Raw genomic sequence first — 19748 nt, 5'->3', positions numbered from 1 at the left:
TGCAACGGCAGGTTATCCGAAAATGGTAATCAAAATCTTTCATTTACAAATTGCAGGAGAAATCAATATTGCAGTTATGACAATGGTACCTTAGGAATCTAAAATAGCTTCGATCTTGTATCCGCCTTCGGCTTCTGCAATAGCAGCAGCAGCAGCAGCAGCTAATTTAACTACTTCTGCATTGACAAAATAATACCTGTATAAATATACTTTTATGTAACTATCAAAGAGATTTGCTCAACTAAATTTCACAGGAAATAAGCATTCAAGGTCACACCTTCTTGTATACTGATAAGTGACTACAATACAATATACATGGGTCTTCAAAATTATATATTACATACAAATTTTTTCAAAATTTTATATATAGTTTTTCAAACTTATAAATCCAATTGGATTAATAACTATTCAAATACTTCAAAGATTTTGACAGACTTTGACCAAAATTTGACCGGTTTTGAACAATTTGGATCATTGTTGACCCATAGGTATTCAAGTTTTGGAATTATACATTTTGAGTCTTGACTAATTTAGAAATTTTGGTACTAATTAGATAATATTAAATGATATATAATAACTATTGTTTATTCTATTTTAAGATTAGTATTGTTTTTTATATACATAATAATTTTCTTATTTAAGTGCGTTTTTTTTTCCTAACGCATTTGATAACTATGCTTTGAACAACTACTGATTTGTTGGTACAATTAGGTGAAATCAAATCGGTAACATACCAACTAGTGATTAATCGACTAATAGCGATTCGTACAACACTGCGTTTGACTAGTAGCAATTGAATTTGCTACACTAACGGTACATTATAATAGCAAATTATAGATTTGAAAACAACCTTAAAATAGATAAGGTACACATTTCATTTCATACACAAATAATTGTAATCACAAATGTTCTGGGTAACTGAAATTAAGATCGTTAAATAATTATATCACCGAGTGATCAAAATATAGAGTGATCCTGAGGTCGAGAGTTCAAGCCTCTCTCACCCCACGAACCTTTTTCTTTTTATCCAAAAAAAGAAATTAAGAAAATAATATATATCATGTGTGTTTTATTGGTCCTCGCAAGTATCGGTTATTTTTGTTTAATGTTATTTCTTGACCTTTGGTAAAAAAGGTATTAATTTTTAACTTATTTATTAATAGAAATACATTTACAGCCATATATAGTGTTTAAATGCTTGTATTAGACCTTGACAATAAAATTAAACAGAAAAACTAAAACGTAAAAGGACAAATTTGATTTAGTTATTATTGTCTACATAAGTTACTATAAGTTAGATTATTTTAATTAAGGTGTTGATTTCATTCGGACAATATTGAACTTAACTAAAAAAAATATAAAAATCTAATTGATTTTTTCCAATAAAAGAGCAATCTGCTTCTAAACTCTAATTATCACCAAATATTAAAAAAGAATAAAAAATGGATTTGTTTTGACAAAAAAAGAGAATAATTTTTTATTTAACATAAATTCATTTGAATATAAACATGTCTCATCCTGATTTGGACAAGACATTTAGAACTCTCTTCCCACAATTCTTTCAAAACAAGAAGGCAAAGATATTGAGTTCCCTTAGTCTAAAACCCGAGGAAGTTAGCCTCGTGGGTGGATTCGCTTGTTTTTTTTTAACCACCAACAAATTTTTATTAAAATTAGCAATTTGTAATTCACAAGAACAAGAGGTTTGTGATCGATGCAACTATGGCGACTTTATGGTGGATGCTTTGAAGGATTCAAAATGAGATTAAATCAATACATGATAATTATTTTGTCATCCAATTTAAAAACATACGAAGATAAAGGAAAAATATAGATATAATCTAAAAAGAGAATTCATATGTTATTTTCAACTAAAGTTTTCATAGAGTGGCAAGACAAGGTTTTACCTTGGAAGTACATAGTCTAAATGAAAAGGCAGTAAAAGGTAAAAATAAATAAAAAAAGAACAATAAAAATAAAACTAGCTCGCATTAAGGAGCAAAACTAAAATTAGATAACTAAAACAAAACATATAAAAGATATGGCTAATAACTTTAACATAATTTTGAGCCAAAGTTAAGCATTTGGATCAGCAACGGGAGCCTTTTCTACAAGCTAGTGCGCCTGCACTAGCCGTGATGCTGGGAACGTCCGATGAGGGCCTAGCTTCAACGCTTGAAGCCTTCACATAACTAGATCTAGCCCCAACACCCGACTCTACAAAAAATGCACCATTCAACATCAAGTCGCCTTCGGAACTCCAATCCCAGTTTCTCCATTCACTCTCCGGCGCACCCTCATGTTTGGTCACCTACATAGTAACACATTTTTAAATAATTTATTTTTTTAAATATAGTACTAAAAATATGTTTAAATTTTTATGCAATGTTTTCACTACTAGTACAATGCAAATTATGCTGCACGTTAGCAGGGCCGTCTCCGAGAATTTAAATACCTCGGCCGAGCCAAAATAAAAAGGTCTATAGGCCTTAAAGAAAATTTTTTATTCTCTAATGTACATGAATAAAACTTTTATTGACCGATTTATTATAAGCAGATAGATATCATTCTGAGCATGTAATTATCTCATAAACCATTGCAAATAACGTTATTTTTAACAACAAAAAACATATATATGTAATGTAATATGTATAAAAAGTTTGTGCCCCGGCCGATGGTTCGACTCGCACACCCTCCGAGCCTCCCCTGCACGTTAGCACGAAATAGTTTGTTTAACAAAGTCTAATTACCTTTTTGGTAAATCTGTTATCAGATGCAAGGAATCGATTCCCTTGGCTTTTGATGGTCGGGTTAGCACTTCCTCCAATCGCGTACATCCCCCATTCGGTGTAGTCATTGTTCACCACATGAAAGTAACCGTGCCGGCATCTACAATAACATATAGTTACATCAAATGTTACTTAAAACTAAACAAATGTTTTTCTAACAGAAACATATCTCATTATCCTGTTTAAAAATAAAAATAAGAAAATAAAAGTTATTTAAAAGTTTTAAAATATTCATATGAAAAACAATATATTCGATAATTCGAATGCACAAAAAAAAAGGAAAAAAATCTTTAAAAGTTTTAAAATATTCATATGAAAGTAAACATATAATAGCCAAAAATAACGACAATAACATATATTTTAATAAATAATTAATTAGTTAATATAAATATATAATACTACCTTGGCATTCTTTGGACTAGCCCTTCACCAAAGTGATTAAAAGCAATAGTGACTTGCATATTCTTGCCTTCCTCATGCGAATCATTATGGCCTAAAAGTATTGCTTTGTCATGTTTGGTCATATAATTGTTAGATAACGTAATCGCGGTGGACCCCATGATGACGTCGATCAAGCCGTCAGCACAATTCGACAACGTGCAATGATCGACCCACACATGACTTCCACCAAAAACCGACACACCATCACCATCACACATTGTCCTATACCCGTAGTGCTCGGGGCTGCTCCTAACCATAGCATTACCCCCGGGCTTACAATCATGAATATTAATTCCATGAATAATAATATTTGTGACATATTGTATCGTAATGCACGGTCCACCAGCTATGTGCACACTCGCGCCACGACCATCAATTGTTTTAAAACTATTCATGAGTAGCTCTTCTTTAAGCTTAATCACCATGTCGCGCTCAAAAATAATCCAGAGCGGTTCATCTTGAATGACACCATACCGTAAGGTCCCTTCTTTAGGGTTTACAGCATCGTCGTCACTAGAATCAGTGACCACGTAAATATCCCCGTGTTTGCCACCAACGGCATCTTTTCCAAAGCCAATGGCACAGTCTGCCAGACGTTGGCGGTTTTTATCGCAGTCGGGGTCACACCGCCAACAATCATCAATTGGGTTTCCTGTCTCGCAAGACACGGAACCCAAGTTGCGTCTGGATTCATTTAATCTCCTGCACAAAAAAAAAGTTGAAATTAGTTATAATATAAAAATATAATATATTAATATGTGTATAAACTATATAATATAAATAGTTGGTAGTGGTGAATATACCTTTGTACTTCTAGTACTATGTTGTGAGGATCTTGTCTGACGGCGGATACGAGGATGGGGGAGATGAGAGAGAGTACGAGGAGAGAACAAAACAGTGGGGATATGTTTGTGTTTGTGTTTTATGTTTTGAGTGTTTTGATTAACATTAACAGAGGTATATATATATATATAGAAGAAAAAGTGCAAAGTAATGCCGTGATTAACTAAAATAGTTTTGGTTTAATTTGGCGGTTATTTTCTGTCATATTCTAACACACAATGTTTGAATATATATACAGCATGTATGTGTATGTTTACATAAATATATAACGTACGTGTACATAATTTGTAGAGGGAAATAATGAAGTTAAAATGGAAAAGAATTCTATAAGGGTAGGAAGATATATTAAATATTTGTTATTATTTTAAGCTTTATCTACTTATATAGAAATAGGTTTTGTCAAGTTTTAATCCTTAAAGCTTAGAGGTGTGCTTAAACCGGTTTCAAACCCTACAATGACTTAGGTTAAAATCGAATTGATTTAGTTAACCCACTTTGTCCCGTCTGTACCGGCTACTACCTTACTTTTTCTTATAAAACCATATGTAATCGTTTTATTGATTAATAAAGAAATCAAATGAATCTTTTTATGATATTATATTAATCAATGATTTTTAGAGTTAAGAATATACATAACTTTTTAGCTAAATTAATGACAGTTACGATTAATAATATATTTATATAAAGGGAATATACGAAACTGTTATTTTTCTCAATTTAGTGCATCAATTTTTCAAGTTTCAATAACTTTATTCACATTGCACTTTTCAAGCTATATCATAGAGTTGAAAATTAAGTTTAATTTTTAAACATTACTAGAGAGAGAGAGACGGTGCAAAGAAAAAAGGAACCGTGTAATTAACTAAAGGCAGTGCATCCTAGTGTGGCACTGAAAGCTGGAAAAGAATGTTACATGGATGAATAATGATTTTAGTTAGCGTAAGAAATTGTGGCTTTTGATATTTATATAATGTTGTTGTATCAAAAAATATTGTTTCATCTATGATAGAACGGTGGGTTCAAACCTTAATTTAATAAGTTTCTCTAAACGAAACATGTACCCAATACACTATGCATCTAACTCGAACAAGAGTGCGTTTAATGTAGATTTGTATCTTTGCTACCAGAATCTGAAGTGTTTTAAGAATATAACGCCCTCAAGATTTATTTTGTACGTTTTTGGTAGTTTAATATTTTTGAAATAATCGACAATTTGTATATTCATAGTGTATATTCATATCAAAATTGGATTAGTTAGGTATGTTTTAGCGGTTTAAATTAGAATAGTAGATTAAAATTAAGGCTTTCAAGAGTGGGGGGTTTCAAAATAATATTAACATCCAATTCCATATCTTCAAAATTAAATACTTTTTTAAATGCACTACATCTTTATTAACCAATTATCTATACTATGAGTATGTTTGGCAAGGAGCTTTTATGAACTTTTAGGAGCTTGAAGCTTTAAGCTTTTATAAAAAAGCTCATATTTAATAAAAAGCTTTGTTTGGTTGAAGTAGCTTCAAGCTTTTAGATGGGTAGAAAAAACTCATTTTTCAAACGCTAGTATTGGTAGCGTTTGAGAAAAAAGCTACCTACAAGCTTTTACATTTGAATTTACAAGTTTAGTACTTGAACTTATATCAACTTTTGTTAATTTATATTATAGTTACACATTCAACCCTTATTCAAAACTAACCACCCCCATGACATATTTAGAAGCCATAACCTTTTCACACGTTAATAATTTTTGAAACAAATTACATCACAAAACGAGCATTTTATTCTCTTTAATTTGAGTATGATATTGTCATACTTCTTTAACTTTAAAAAATTAACATACTACGAGATTATCGGGTAGGATCGGTAAAAAGTCGAGTCAGGTGAGCTCGAGTCATGTGTAAGACCAAATTATGAGTCGAGTCAGATGAACTTGAGTCATGTGTAAGACCAAATTAGAGTCAGAACGAGTCGATACAAAAAGGGTTAAATTAGTTCGATTCGTGTCGATACGCTTTTGAGTCGAGAGAGATCAGGTCAGAACATGTTTCAGATTAGAACAGTGCATGTTCAGAAAGGGATTCGTATCAAAATATGTTGGTTTAAAAAATTATCTATTTGAAATTACTGTATATTTCAGCTTTGTTTCTTGATTTTCGACATCATTTACAAGCTTACTGTTTTTCCATGAATTACACGTCTACATTCAGTTTATGTATGCACTGTCATCAGGTGAATCATGTACCGACACTAATTATGCGGTTGATGTTAGGTTGTGCGCCCATTCTGCCACACCACGTGGGAACCCAGCTAGTTTTATTAAAAGCTTTTGCTACTCTGTCAAACACCTAAATATTTAAAAAGCTACAGCTACCAGTTACCAGCCTTCAGCCTTCAGCTTCCAGCTAACAGCTAGTTTTGCCAAACATACCCTATATATAATGAGGCAAATATTGGCAACTTAAGACGGTTGATTTTAAGGGATTTACAAATTTTCAAGCACATGTTACTACCTAAAATGAGGGCAGAGTAGTCATTCTATGTTTCATTTTTCTTCAAAATAGTTACAAGATTGCCCCCTTTAACTTTAATAATATCTTGCAAATATAAGAAATAGTTATAACTTTGGTCCTTTATCTTTTAACTATATACTCTTCGTAATTTCATTTTCAACCCAAATACCCTCACGATTTTTAAACGGTTATAACTTTTTCATACGTTAATATTATATTTTAAAAATTGCACCATAAAAATGAGCATTTAATTCTCTTTAATTTGAGTATGATATTGTCATAGTTTCTTTTCAGTTAAAAAAAATAAAATTTTACATATAGCCATTTTCCGTCCGGTTTTAATGGTCTTAAATTAAACCATGAGCCAAGCTATTATTAACGATTTTTGGTCACCGAAAATTGAAACTAAACCATTGAAAATTACCCAACAAAATCAAACCATTAACAATGGTTAGCTTCCATTTCGTTTATACTTTAATATTAAAATGAGTTTAAAATAATAACTATGAATCTACATATACCAATAAATGGTTTCAAAATTACAAACGAAACGACGAACACCCATAAATCTATAATGTAATTACCAAGGTCCATATTCCTCGCTGCATAGTGCGGGCACCCGTCTATATACACTAACTAGTTTGATCTCCCGTGTTACGGGAGTTTATTTAAAGTTTTGTTTTTAATCTTTTTGCTATTGTATGATGATTATTTTATTTTTTAACGTAGTTTTGTTTTAATTTAATACATATATATTAGTTTGTTATATATTTTTTAACGTTTGGGTTTTATCAGTTGAGATGTTTAGGTTTCTTAGATGTTTAACGAACAAACATAAACGAACACGAGCATGTTGATTTTTTTAAATGTACAAACATGAACATAAATATTTGTCTAATGAAAAAAGAGGCGTTGATTTAGTTGACAATGGTGGGTAGTATTGAAAGTTAACCGACGATGGAGATGATAGACCAGCAACGAAGAACATGTAAAACAAATAAAGTAAATTAGGGTTTGATAATGAAAGTGTTTATCAATAAATGAGATTTTATAACCCATTAGAGGGCTATTAGAGTTTGGTAAGACACATAACCTATGAAAATTATTCTTTGAGTTAAGGGGTTATTTCACAAATAAATGAGATGTTATAACCCGTTTAAGGGTTATCTGGGTTTGTTGAGACCCATGACCCGTGAAAATTATTGTTTGTTTATGAAATAGTTTTACAATTAAATGAGATGTTATAACCCATTTAATGACTATCCGGGTTTGGTGAGACTCATACCCGCGAATTCGGGTCAAATGCATGAGAAGTCTCCATTTATAAATCAAGCATCTGGTGACTCTAGAGAATGGGAGAAACAACCTGAGAGCGACACCTAGGATTTTAGGGTAGGAAATTATATAGATAGTTAGATTCTAACTTACCAAAAACTTCTACATTATTAACTTTTATGTATCACTATCCATCATTTGTCAATTTATGTGAGTGCATACGAGAAAAATAATAAAATAAGTAATTGTGATCATAGAATAATGATAAAAATAAAATAAGTATTTGTGAGTAGGATAATGATAAAAAAGAGAATGAGATTTGGTGAGATTTAAAAAAATAAAATTTTATTTAAATTATAGAATAATTAATTTTTTTTGGTATAACTTATATTCCAGCTTTCAAAAATAAATTATTAGATATTTACGTATTGTTTCTTGAGCTACCAATTTATTAGTCATAGACAGGGCCGTCTCCGAGAAACTAAATACCTCTGCCGAAACGAAATAAAAAGGTCCATGGGCCTTAACGAGTAACGAAATGTATAAGCTAATTTTTTCAAATGACGTTTAACATTATTTTTTTATTTAGTTTTTAAACTTAGTTTGGGCTCAATAAATTTAATGGATTATGAAAAAAAAGGATTTGGATCCCGTATATTTAAGATGATTAAGATCCATACCTATTTTATATATAAAAAAGATTTAAAACTATATATATATATATCAAAATTTTTGGCCCCCAAAATTTACGTGCATCGGCCGGCCGCCGGACTTTCCCTACCTAAGGGCCGGCCTTGGTCATAGAACCAGCAAGATGCTAAACTCTAGGAACACCAACAACCAACATTCCAAACACCAAGCTACGTGTTGATATCACACAAGAAGCATTCACTACAACGGAATCATCTATTAACAACGGTAAAAAATAAAGCTTACAACGATGTAAATGCCAACCGTTGAAAAACATGTTAAACACCGTTATAAAATTAAGAATTTTCTGAACACGTTATAACTTAGAAGGATACTAGCATTGTTTATTGAACAAAAGTTTATACACCGGCTTTTAACGAGTATTTACAACGAAGAGAAGTTTGTTGGAATAAAATGTGAAGAATCGTTTTAAATGAAGAATTTTCCAAACTCGTTGTAACTTACAAAGCAATAAGCGTTGTAAAATGAACAAAAAGTTTATACGCAGATTTTTAACAAGTATTTTAAAGTGGTTCAGTTTCAGCATAATGAAACGATCATATATACAACTAAACTGTTTCAAATATTCATAAAATGTAGCAAAAATTATAAAACTAAACGGTTATATAACTAAACATCTTTCATTTCATAGTTAATAAAATATACAACGGAACATAACTAATACAAGAAAAAACAATAAAATCCCCAAAAATTCCTAAAAACCAAACAAGTTTATCCATGAAATCGACCCTCATAGTTCTGGCCTTTTAGACAGTCTTGTTAACTTCTTTCATAGCGTTGTTAATCTTCCCATCTTGTTGTATTTTGGATTTGTAGTAAACCATACTTTAGGGGGGGGGGGGGGTTTCGACAATGGTGTCAAGTTGAGTAACGTCCTACTTTTGATAATAATAAATAAAAGAAATTTCGTTTACTTAATAATGTGTTATTATTTAGCTTAGATAAATAAAGTATTAGAGTATAAGCTTGAACATTAAAGATGGAATAAGGGATAATGGCCTTGGGTCCATGGGCTTAAGTGTATATAAACCCCTTAAACCTCTCTAAAACCCTCATTCTTTCCTCTAGCCTCCATACACTCTCAAAAACACACACAAACACCCTCATTTATCTTGAACCAAGATCCGAAGGAAAAGACTAGAGCTAGTGGGTGTTAAAGCATCCGGACGAGCAATACATACATCAAGACTAGATTGTGTTCGTGAAACCGATTCATCTAAGGTACGTTTTATAACGAAAAACTAGTTCGTTTATGCTCGGATCGTTTAGCATTTCTAGATCTACATAAACGGTAAAGACGAATCATACACAATGATTCTCGTTAAATTTCGTTAACATATGATAGGTTGATTAATCAAATAACCAACCGTATACGTATATATCGATCAAATGCACCATTAAAACGAGATGTTTTAGGTGTTTGGTTGATGGGGTTAACAGGCGATGTGTATGCGAGTCTATTGATGCAAGTTTCGTGTTGTTTCATCATGATTCAGGGGTTAATTGTAAACCTGGTGCATGTTGACCGTCTACGTTCTTATCAATTTTGACTTTGACCAATTGAGTCAAAGTGGGATGAATACTGATGCTTATTCCTCATGATAAGCGAATGGCTGGCCATTCGTTAAACCGTCATAACGAATAAGATACATTCGTGTGCGCTTGTAAAGAATGAACCTCTCATTCATCTCATAGAAGTCACGAATGATCATACTCATTAGTTACTCATTCATTCGCCTTGATGAGGCAGCAAATCAGACCATTCATTACAAGATACACTTGTATGCTCTTGTAATGAATGAACCTTTCATTTGTCTCATAGAAGTCACGAATGATCTTACTCATTCGTCCTGATGAGACAGCGAATCAAAACATTCGTTATAACGAATGGAATCATTCGTCATAACGAATGAGATATCAAATAATGCTTAAACCAGAATAAAATTAAGTTTATGATGAAATTTTAGTAATCGACCCCAGCCAGGGGCTCTGCCCCTTGGACCCTGCTAGGAGCTGCTGCCCCTAGACCCCCACTGCTCCTGGACCCCCGTTCGTTGAGGGTTATATTAAACTAGAAAAGCTAATTGATACATGTAATTGTTATACGGTTAGCCGCACCCAGTTAAGTAAATGAGTTACCATTAACTTTGAAAGGAACCGAGCTCATGTGAGTTTCTAATCTCATTTTCTTATTATGTTTTCGGGGTTGTGTGCATACTCGATGTGATTAGTTAATACACTTACCTTAAGTGGTAAGTGTATGATATGTGATTGTTTTATATATGATGTATGAATGATGTATGAATTCAATAGGTTATACACATAAATATAAAGATAGGTAAGGTATAATTGTATGGAAAGAAGAGAACCAAACCCTAATAATATCCAAGGAAGAAGGGAACCGGGCCTTACTAATACTCGAGGAAGAAGGAAACCGGACCCTAATAATATCCGAGGCAGAAATGGAACCGGGCACTAATAATACTCGAGGAATTAGGGCGTAATGCTCTTTAAAACGTATAAGTATGTATGTAAAGTAATATAAAATATGAAAGTATGAAAGCACGAAAGTATGACAGTAACAATGAAGGTATATACTTATGTATATACGAACGAAAGTAGAGAAGGTTAAGTATGTAGTATACGAACGTATTGTATGATGTCTGATTAACTAAAACTAACTCAGCGTAGCTGGCATTTAGTATGCACGCAAGTGAATAGGCTAAGACAGCTAGCTTGATCGAAGACACATGTCATTGGACTGGAGATACTGACATCTTGAGAGGAATGTTATGTTGTCATATGTAACTATGTTTCTATTTTGAAAGACAAATTTGAATGATGTTAGGACAAGATTTGAAAAGTCATGTAATATATGGTTGACTTATTATATTCCGCGAAACGTTTTAATTAACTATGATATTTAAAAATGTGTTTATGAGTAAATCCAACACCAAAATAGGGCACCGGGATCAGGGCCTTACAAGTTGCACTATTGACCTATCAAGTTGTTCCTTGTATGCATCAAAGCTTGAGCGGGCGCTCTCATCTGCGAACTTAGTAAGAGTTTGCATTGCTATTGTGTTCTTCGCATCATAGTTTTTTTAAAGTATAAAAATACATCGGCTTTTTTAAAACGTTGTATTTTGTTTTAAAAATACTCAGTAAATATAATGGTTACTTGTACCATTTTTAAAAGTTTAACATTTTTACACCGATTTTTATATTACCCGTTGTAATTATGAATTAGACGATTCATATTCTTCTTTGAAAATGTTGTATTTTCAAGTTATTTATTTAAAAGCAGTTGAGACAATGCATTTATGATATTGCTAGCTTTAAAGGCCGTGTAACACACGAAATTATACAAACTATTACATCTATGTTTGTATTTATACTATGCGTACATAAATTGATTTTGTTTTTATCACAAATGATATTTTAAATGAACATAATAAAAAAATGCACGTGTAAAAACATACACAAGAAAGTTCATTCTATTGAAACTTTCATTGTCAGTATCATATATGTATAATTGAAAGAATTCAGGAAGACAATTTCTCATACATTAGTAGTTCTAATGACTCAGCCTAAATATCGAAGTAGTGTTACCTTTATTGATATATCTATCAATTTAAACCCCATAGAAGGAAGGGAGAACATTAAGTTATAGCGGCTGATGTTCTTTAAGAACTATGTATTTCTGGGCTACACCTTGAAAAAGATTTGATAAGTTTTAGGGAGACTTTGCCATAATGACAACATAAGAAATAACATGTTAACTCATTTAATTTGTGAACATTTTGCTTCATTTGAGCATAGTTTTGAATGACATGCTTCCCATACAACGTTCTTCTTATCACCATTGAAGGAAAAGTTAATTTTGACACAAATGTTTCAAACTTGATAAAAGTTAGAAACATTTATAGGCACGGGGTGGCATATAGGAAATTTTAATAGTCAAGAGAAAAATAGTCAATTTGCTAAATCCCGATCCTTTTGATTATGTCCAAAAATGTCGTTGAAAAGAAAATTGAAACCCAAATAATCTTTAAAATTTTAACTTTCAGCCGTTTAACATTTTCAAGTCACACTACAAAAAAGGCCATTTAGGGGCATACATTTTCAATAACATTTAGCTTTTGTGCCACTAAATTAGGTTTTTAATGGCACTTTGCATATGCCATCATTGCTTATAACCAATGTTTTCATAACCAGCCTGGACATTGACCCGGACGTCTTATCGGGTCAAAGGTTGGACCGGCCTAGAAGGGCGCACCAATGTTTGACCCGGATAATGTCATAAATTATATTTAGAATGTGTAGCATGATTATAGTAAAGAATGTAATAAATTTGAAATTAAATAAGCTATATCAACAGATTTATTATAAGTTAGAAAATGAAAAATTAGATATCATTATAATGATTATAATAGATAAATAAAGAAAAGAAAAGAAGAAAATAAATAAGAAAAGTTTTAAAGTCAAATTATGATAAAAACTAAATACTAAGGATCAAATTCTAAATTAGGTAAATGCAAAAATTATAAAACAATAATATGAATATAAAAGGGATGTGTTTCAATCATTTAGTGAAGTGATGACCCTAACATTACAACAGCCGCCGCCTTCTCTTATTTGCTTCTTCAATTTAACTCATTTCTTCTCAATCTCCATTTCTTTACAAATATGTCAATTTCAAGAGTTCAACTTCTCAATCAAACAAGAAGCACGCCAAGCGTATGTGGAATCCAAATTTGCTGCAATACTTACTAGATTTGTTTTCCGATTCATATTTTATTTTAAAAATTAGGGTTTTACCAAATCAACCGGTGGTTCACCGGTTCCGGCCGAACCGCTAACCACCAAACCCAACCGGGTTTTTTAGAAAACGGTTATATGGTGTGAACTGACCCGGAAAGCTTAGCGGGTCCCGGTCAAACAGGTCCGACTGACGTCCGGGTTTCAAAACATTGCTTATAACACACTTTTAGTGGCACTTAGTTTTAGTGTCACCAATTTATGATTTTAGTGGCACACTGTGTATGCCACTAAAGATCTAGTGTCACACATTTTTAATGGCAATTAGATTTTGTGCCACTAATTTAGGTTTTAATGGCACTTTGCATATGACATTATTGCTTATAACACACTTTTAGTGGTACTTAGTTTTAGTGCCACTAATTTATGATTTTAGTGGCCAGTTGTGCTTGCCACTAAAAGTCTAGTGGCAGCGTTCATGGAATTTTTTTTAGAAGAGGGGCTAGTTTCAAACATTTGATCACAAGGGGTGTTGGGTATTATTTCTAATCACAGGAGGGGTTTTTGGGGTTAGTATTGGCGAATAAGAGAGTAATAAAAGAATAAAAGCTTTATGTCAGAGTAAAAGTTAATTGACATTGATAGTGGTGAATAAACGTTAATTGTCATAGCTAGTGGCGAATAAGAGTTAATTTCCATTGGTAGTGACGAATAAGAGTTAAATTGACATTGTTAATGGCGAATAAGACTTAAATTGCAATTGCTAGTGGCGAATAAGTGATTTGCAATTCTGATCTCTCATACATCCCTATTGTTTCCTTATTCGCCAATACTAACCCCGAAAATCCTTTTTGTGATTAAAAACCATACCCAATACCCCTTGTGATTAATTTTTGGAAACAAGCACCATTTTTTAAAAAAAAAATTCAGAGTTCATGCTTAATGAAACTTTATCCAAACATGTATTTCATTGTCAGTTCTTTTTAACTTTATTAATTTTCATTTAAAATATTTATAATTTATAACAAACTTATATGTATCAAGCATTAGATTACTACAGCAGCAAAGGATGGACCCTATATCTCGAACTTAATGCTTATAGACTTGTTTGATCAAGTAAAAAGAGCAGCAAAGGATGGGCTCTGTATCACGACCGTCTTGTTTGACCATGTAAAAGAATATTAGAAATACTAGTTTTAAAGTTGTTTTTATGTTTTGTTGTGTCTTGTGGCCTTATAACTAGATTGTGTAGGAATGCAATATGAGGCACTCGTGTTTTGGGATAATGAAAAATTGGCGAGATGGAAAAAGCTATAACACGAATTTAGCTTTCCCGCCTCCAGAGTATATGAGAACATGTATATAATAAATGTTCATAAAAAGAGTAAATAATTCAATGAAGTTTTTTTGTTAAAATTCACTTATTTTATTATGTAATTTGTTGTTTGGCAGGTAGAGCGACGGCTAAAAGTCTAATTTACAGCTCCAGTACTTACTCAATCTTTTGAGAGGGAAACATATTTCCCCAAACCACGTAAGTTCATTTAAGCTCATAAACCGTTTAACGGAAAGATCGTTTATTTAATAAACGATGAACATGAATAAAAAAATTTTGTATTCCCTCGAGACAAGTAAGTTCATTTAAGTTCATGAATAGCTCGACGGGAAATTCATTTAATAAACGAACAAGCACAAACAAATTTTTGTTCCTTAGCTAAACGAACGAATATGAGCACATGTCTCATTTGTGAACGTTCGTTCAGCCAACAACACATTCCAATGCAAAATTGTCTATGTATTAACACTTTTTTAATTTATATCTTTTACATGTACGATATTGGTAATAAAGAAAAACACCTCAATCCTAATGGTGTCCATATTGTTTGCATATTGAAAAGTCTTAATTTTTTTATTTGGTATCTCGCATGAAGATTGAAAATTGTGAAAGAGGTTCATGAACGCAATGAAGTTTTTCAATTTTTATTTATTTAGATATTTGTTAGTTTTCCTTTTTATATGTTTGATATTTAGACTTAACTTGAGACTTACTTGACATTTGGTATATATTTGGAATATGATCAAACTTTTAAAAGTGATGTGATTTCTATTTATGATAAACATCTATAGTGGCATTAAAAAGTGCCACTAAAACTCCAAAGGTTTAGTGGTGTCACACCCCCATTTTAGGGCCTAGGCTTGTGACCAACAGTTGGTATCTGTTTTGAAAATATATCAGAGTTTTAACGGAAGTCTTTAGTTTATAATAAAATATTAATTTATATTTTGAAACATTAGTTTATTTGTAAAATATAATAAAATATTTGATTTAATAGAAAGCTTCTCGAATTACAAATATTCGAGAGTTTGATTTTTAAACCTTTGTTTTATTTATTAAACTTGTTTGAATATTGTTTGCAATATTTTAATAATTTAAAATATTGAGCCATCTCTACCTTGCGAGTATCTATCTCCACGAGTTGGCTATAATTCTATGCTACCTGTGTTAACTTTATTTCTTGTAATATTTGGGAGGGGGGGGGGGGGAATACGTCAGCGATATGCTGGTGAATCGTTGACTCTAAAAACATTTTATAAATCTTTCTTTGACTGACAAGATAGTTTTCATGAAACACCCTCAGCAGAAACGTCTCTTATTTCTGGGATTTGTACCACTTGCCATACACACACAATTACGGTTCTCCGGGAACTGATGCCCATTAGAGGTCTTTTATTATGATCTCTAGTCTGCGGCCACGTAGCCTTTACTGATAGACTAGATTGATTATGTTTGGATCCAGACACATGTGTACTTGGTCTGAGTTGCTTTTATTTTCTATCTTGTATTTTAATAGGGATCACGTAATCCCATAAATCTTTATTTACCTGTCTTTGTTTAAGATAAACAACCTGTTTATCTTGACTGAAAAAGGTTTAACGTCTTCACCTGTGACTGTCTGTTCTGAATGATGTGGTGATCTCGTTTGAAAACCTTTTGTGAATGAATGAATGATTGAATGATTGACCTATAATAAAATAGGTTTATATAAATACCCGGATCGTCTCTTAATCCGGCTACAGACCTTTAGTCTGGTTTTGATAACTTAAACCTTGATTGATTGTTTGTTTGTTTGAATAAAATATTTTGATATGAATTTCTTTCTCTTTATTTACTAATCATGTGCTATGTTTCTTCTTCAAGAAGAAATGTCTATGATATGTTTCTTCTTCAAGAAGAAACTTCATTTGTCTATAACTTTAGTATATAAAATCTCATGTTTCTTAATCATAAAGAAACACTATTTTTAACTATATCTCTTGTAGGATCTTTCTTAACCATAAAGAAATTATATTTAGTTGTAATCTTTGTTTATATAATTTTGTATTTCTTAATTATAAAGAAATTTTATTTAATTGTTATAATTTAATCAAGGTCTAGGCTACACCCCTGACTATGGTCTAAGCCTTTTGGAATAATAATATTTTATTTGGACAGAACCCCTACCCTGTTCGGCTTATTGTTTTCTAGATTCTCGGACAGCACTTCGACGCTTGCAAGTATATTGAGAATCTTGATCAACAACTCCTCGACACGCAATTCTAGGCAATGTTCGTGGTTCGCCGGGTCGTGCAGGTACTTCGAGGCGAGACGTCGTGTAGTCTTGGGTCAGCACGGTTTATGGGGTCGTCACGCGTTACGAGGTCGACACGCAAAACGAGGTATTGATATACATCTATTTATACATCTCGAATCCCGTGTAAAGTTATGTTTATTTAATATTTTGAGTTCGGTTTAGTTCGTGTTTTGTTAATATTTTATGTTTTAAGGTTTTGAGTCAAGTATTTGATATGTGTCTTGTTTTATATCGTTTGATATTTTGCATGTTAAGTTCGAATTCTTTCTATCAGTTCATAAGAAGTTTATGTTCGTTTTAATCGTCATTGGCTACATGATTAGTACACTTAGAGTTTTGATTTGTTTTCATGTAGATGGTTTGGTGGTCAAGGGAAATAAGGTCTAGAAGGTTCTTATCGTAGCTTGGAGTTCAAGAAAGAATTACACACGATTTAGCGACGATTAAGCAACAAATAACAACAAAATCCGGAAGCCACCCCAAAGAGGGCGCCGCGCCGCGCTAAGGAAAATGCCCAGGATGCCTTCGCGGGGCGCTAAGGCCTTCTGGTCAGCCAATTTTGCAAGCCCAAGCCCGGTTATCGCTTATATAAACATCTCTTGCATTCTCAGCCGATTCGAAGCTTATTGGCAGCCGATTTCAAGAGCTTTTCCAAGGTTTTAAAGGTGATTTGAAGCTAGGAACTAAGGAGGATCGAGAGAGCTTTCATCCGGGTGTTCGAGGATCAATCGCAAAGGGTTTTATCGCTCTAACTTTCGTTCCTTGTTCATTATTCGTGATGTCTTTCCTCTTTGTTTTTAAGACTCGTTTAGGATTTTTTTTAATAATGATTCTAGGCTAGACTTCATGTCTACCTAGGTTTGATGAACATGTTTAAGACTTGATTCTTGCTTTGGACTTATGCTTTGATTATGGTTTCGTTGATTTAATAGTAAAAGACTTGATTTTGCTTTCATGATGTGTATAAGTGTTTATTATCTTGATTGATTGTTAACTATTGCTTCACATGGATCTTTTATCTATTGATTGTGTTCTTTAGATCTTTGGTTTCATGTTTAATCTTTACTTGGTGTTTTGATTATTATGGTTAAATAGGCCTATTAGATCATAGAAGCTTGTTGATAGTTGGTTAGGGTTTTAAATGTTTTGCTAAATTCCAATAGCTGTAAGGTGAGGGGTTGTTCATGTGTATTGGTCAATTGTATGCTAGGATAGTAGTGACAATATTCTTGCTTATTGTGTTGATCCTTGTTCATGATGTCATGTTAGTTTATTAAGTTATCTAGAGTTTTGTGTTTCGTAAGATTGCTTGCTCTAGATACTATTAATTAATCCTATTTGATAACTTTGCGGAAATCAATTCAACTGATTGCTTAATAATCTAATAATTGTTCTTTGGGATTTCATTTGATTCAGTCAATGGTCCTTTAGGGTTTGTTAGATGAATACGTTTGGAAATCAGTTTCCATAATCATGTTATTTGTCCATTGCTTGATGATTGTTGATACATGGGATTCTTACCTATATAGATTCCTTCTCTATTTGATTCCGATCTTGTGTTTGGTTGCTTGTTTCTCGTTTACTTGCTTATTTGTTTTCTTATTTTAATATTAGTTTAATATTAGTTTTAAAATCCCCCTTAAAACATTAATAATAAATAGTCGTGTCGTAAGTCGAGTCTAATTAGTTAATTAACGTAATTTATAGAGTCACGTGGGTTCGATATTCCGGACTTACTTAGCTTAGTACAATTGACCGGTTCACTTGCCGGTGTTTGGTTTAGTTGAGTCTTAGGTCTAGTTTTTATTACTTGTTTAATTTAGTTAATATTTATTGACTGTTTTTAGCACATCAGGTATGCCGGTCGTTGGGATTGTCGGTACGAACTTCGAGGTATCGTTGGTATATGGTACGGGTTACGAAGTTATAATTTGTCGGGTCGGTGGCACGGAAATCGAGATAATGAGAGAAAGTTTCTAGAGAGAGAGTGGGTTTTTGGTGTGAAGAAAATGAGCTATAATCACTCCTATTTATAGATGAAATCCAATCCCATTGCGATACGCGGTGGAACCTTTCTCTTGGTCATCGCGTATCGCAATGACACATGTTATTCAGAGAGTGCCACGTGTCGCCACGTGGCGGACACGTGTCACTTTCTTAGATACCTTATGCCACGTGTTGACACGTGGCGGACATGTGTCATTTTTTAAGCCACGTGTCGCAATGTGTGCCACGTGTCGCCTCCGGGTGACACGTGTTGATGTGTCATCATATGCGATGGTCTCTTTGGCTATGCCCATCGCGGGATGGGTCAATAAATCAGGATTTTTATTTTTAAACCCCTTTAATTTTACTAACATGTCATTTTTGGATTGAAATTTTTAGGGATGTTACAAGTGGCAAATAAAAATATCTCACTAAAAGTTCAAAAGGTTTTAGTGGCTAACAATAAGTGCCATTAAAAGCTCATAAATTTCTAGGGGTAGAAGAAAAAACGTAACACTCTGAGCCCAGAAGGTTTTTAGTGGCAAATTAAAATGGTGCCACTAATATCCCATAGGTTTCTAGTGGCATACGAAAAATGTGCGTAACATCCCGAAATTTCTATGAATAATATTTAATATATTATTTAAGTTGGAAGAATTAATTGAGTTAGCAGAAAAATAATAATTATATAATAATAAGGATAATAGGATGGTAGGCTAAATTAATTATGGACTTAAGATGAAGATGGACCTAAGGTCCATGGGCTTAAGGAGTACAAATATCCTTTAAACCCTAAATCA

General features: G+C 32.6%; 1 protein-coding gene across 1 annotated transcript; it reads right to left on the bottom strand.

Moving 5' to 3' along the window:
* Window positions 1-90: 90 nt before the first annotated feature.
* On the bottom strand, window positions 91-4314 carry LOC143557544 (putative pectate lyase 5). Its single transcript, XM_077046593.1, has 6 exons — window positions 4310-4314; window positions 3192-3932; window positions 2751-2889; window positions 2113-2311; window positions 278-299; window positions 91-196 (listed from the first exon to the last, which is right to left on the bottom strand). The coding sequence occupies exons 1-6, from the start codon at window positions 4312-4314 to the stop codon at window positions 91-93; spliced, it is 1212 nt and encodes a 403-aa protein (XP_076902708.1).
* Between the last annotated feature and the right edge of the window lie 15434 nt (window positions 4315-19748).

The sequence above is a fragment of the Bidens hawaiensis genome, unplaced genomic scaffold (assembly GCF_021521415.1).
Source record: "Bidens hawaiensis isolate Kalapana, Puna unplaced genomic scaffold, B.hawaiensis_p1.1 tig00001087_1, whole genome shotgun sequence".
NCBI lineage: Eukaryota > Viridiplantae > Streptophyta > Magnoliopsida > Asterales > Asteraceae > Bidens > Bidens hawaiensis.
The sequence above is the reverse complement of the archived record's forward strand: the minus strand, read 5'-3'. Positions and strand labels throughout refer to the sequence as shown.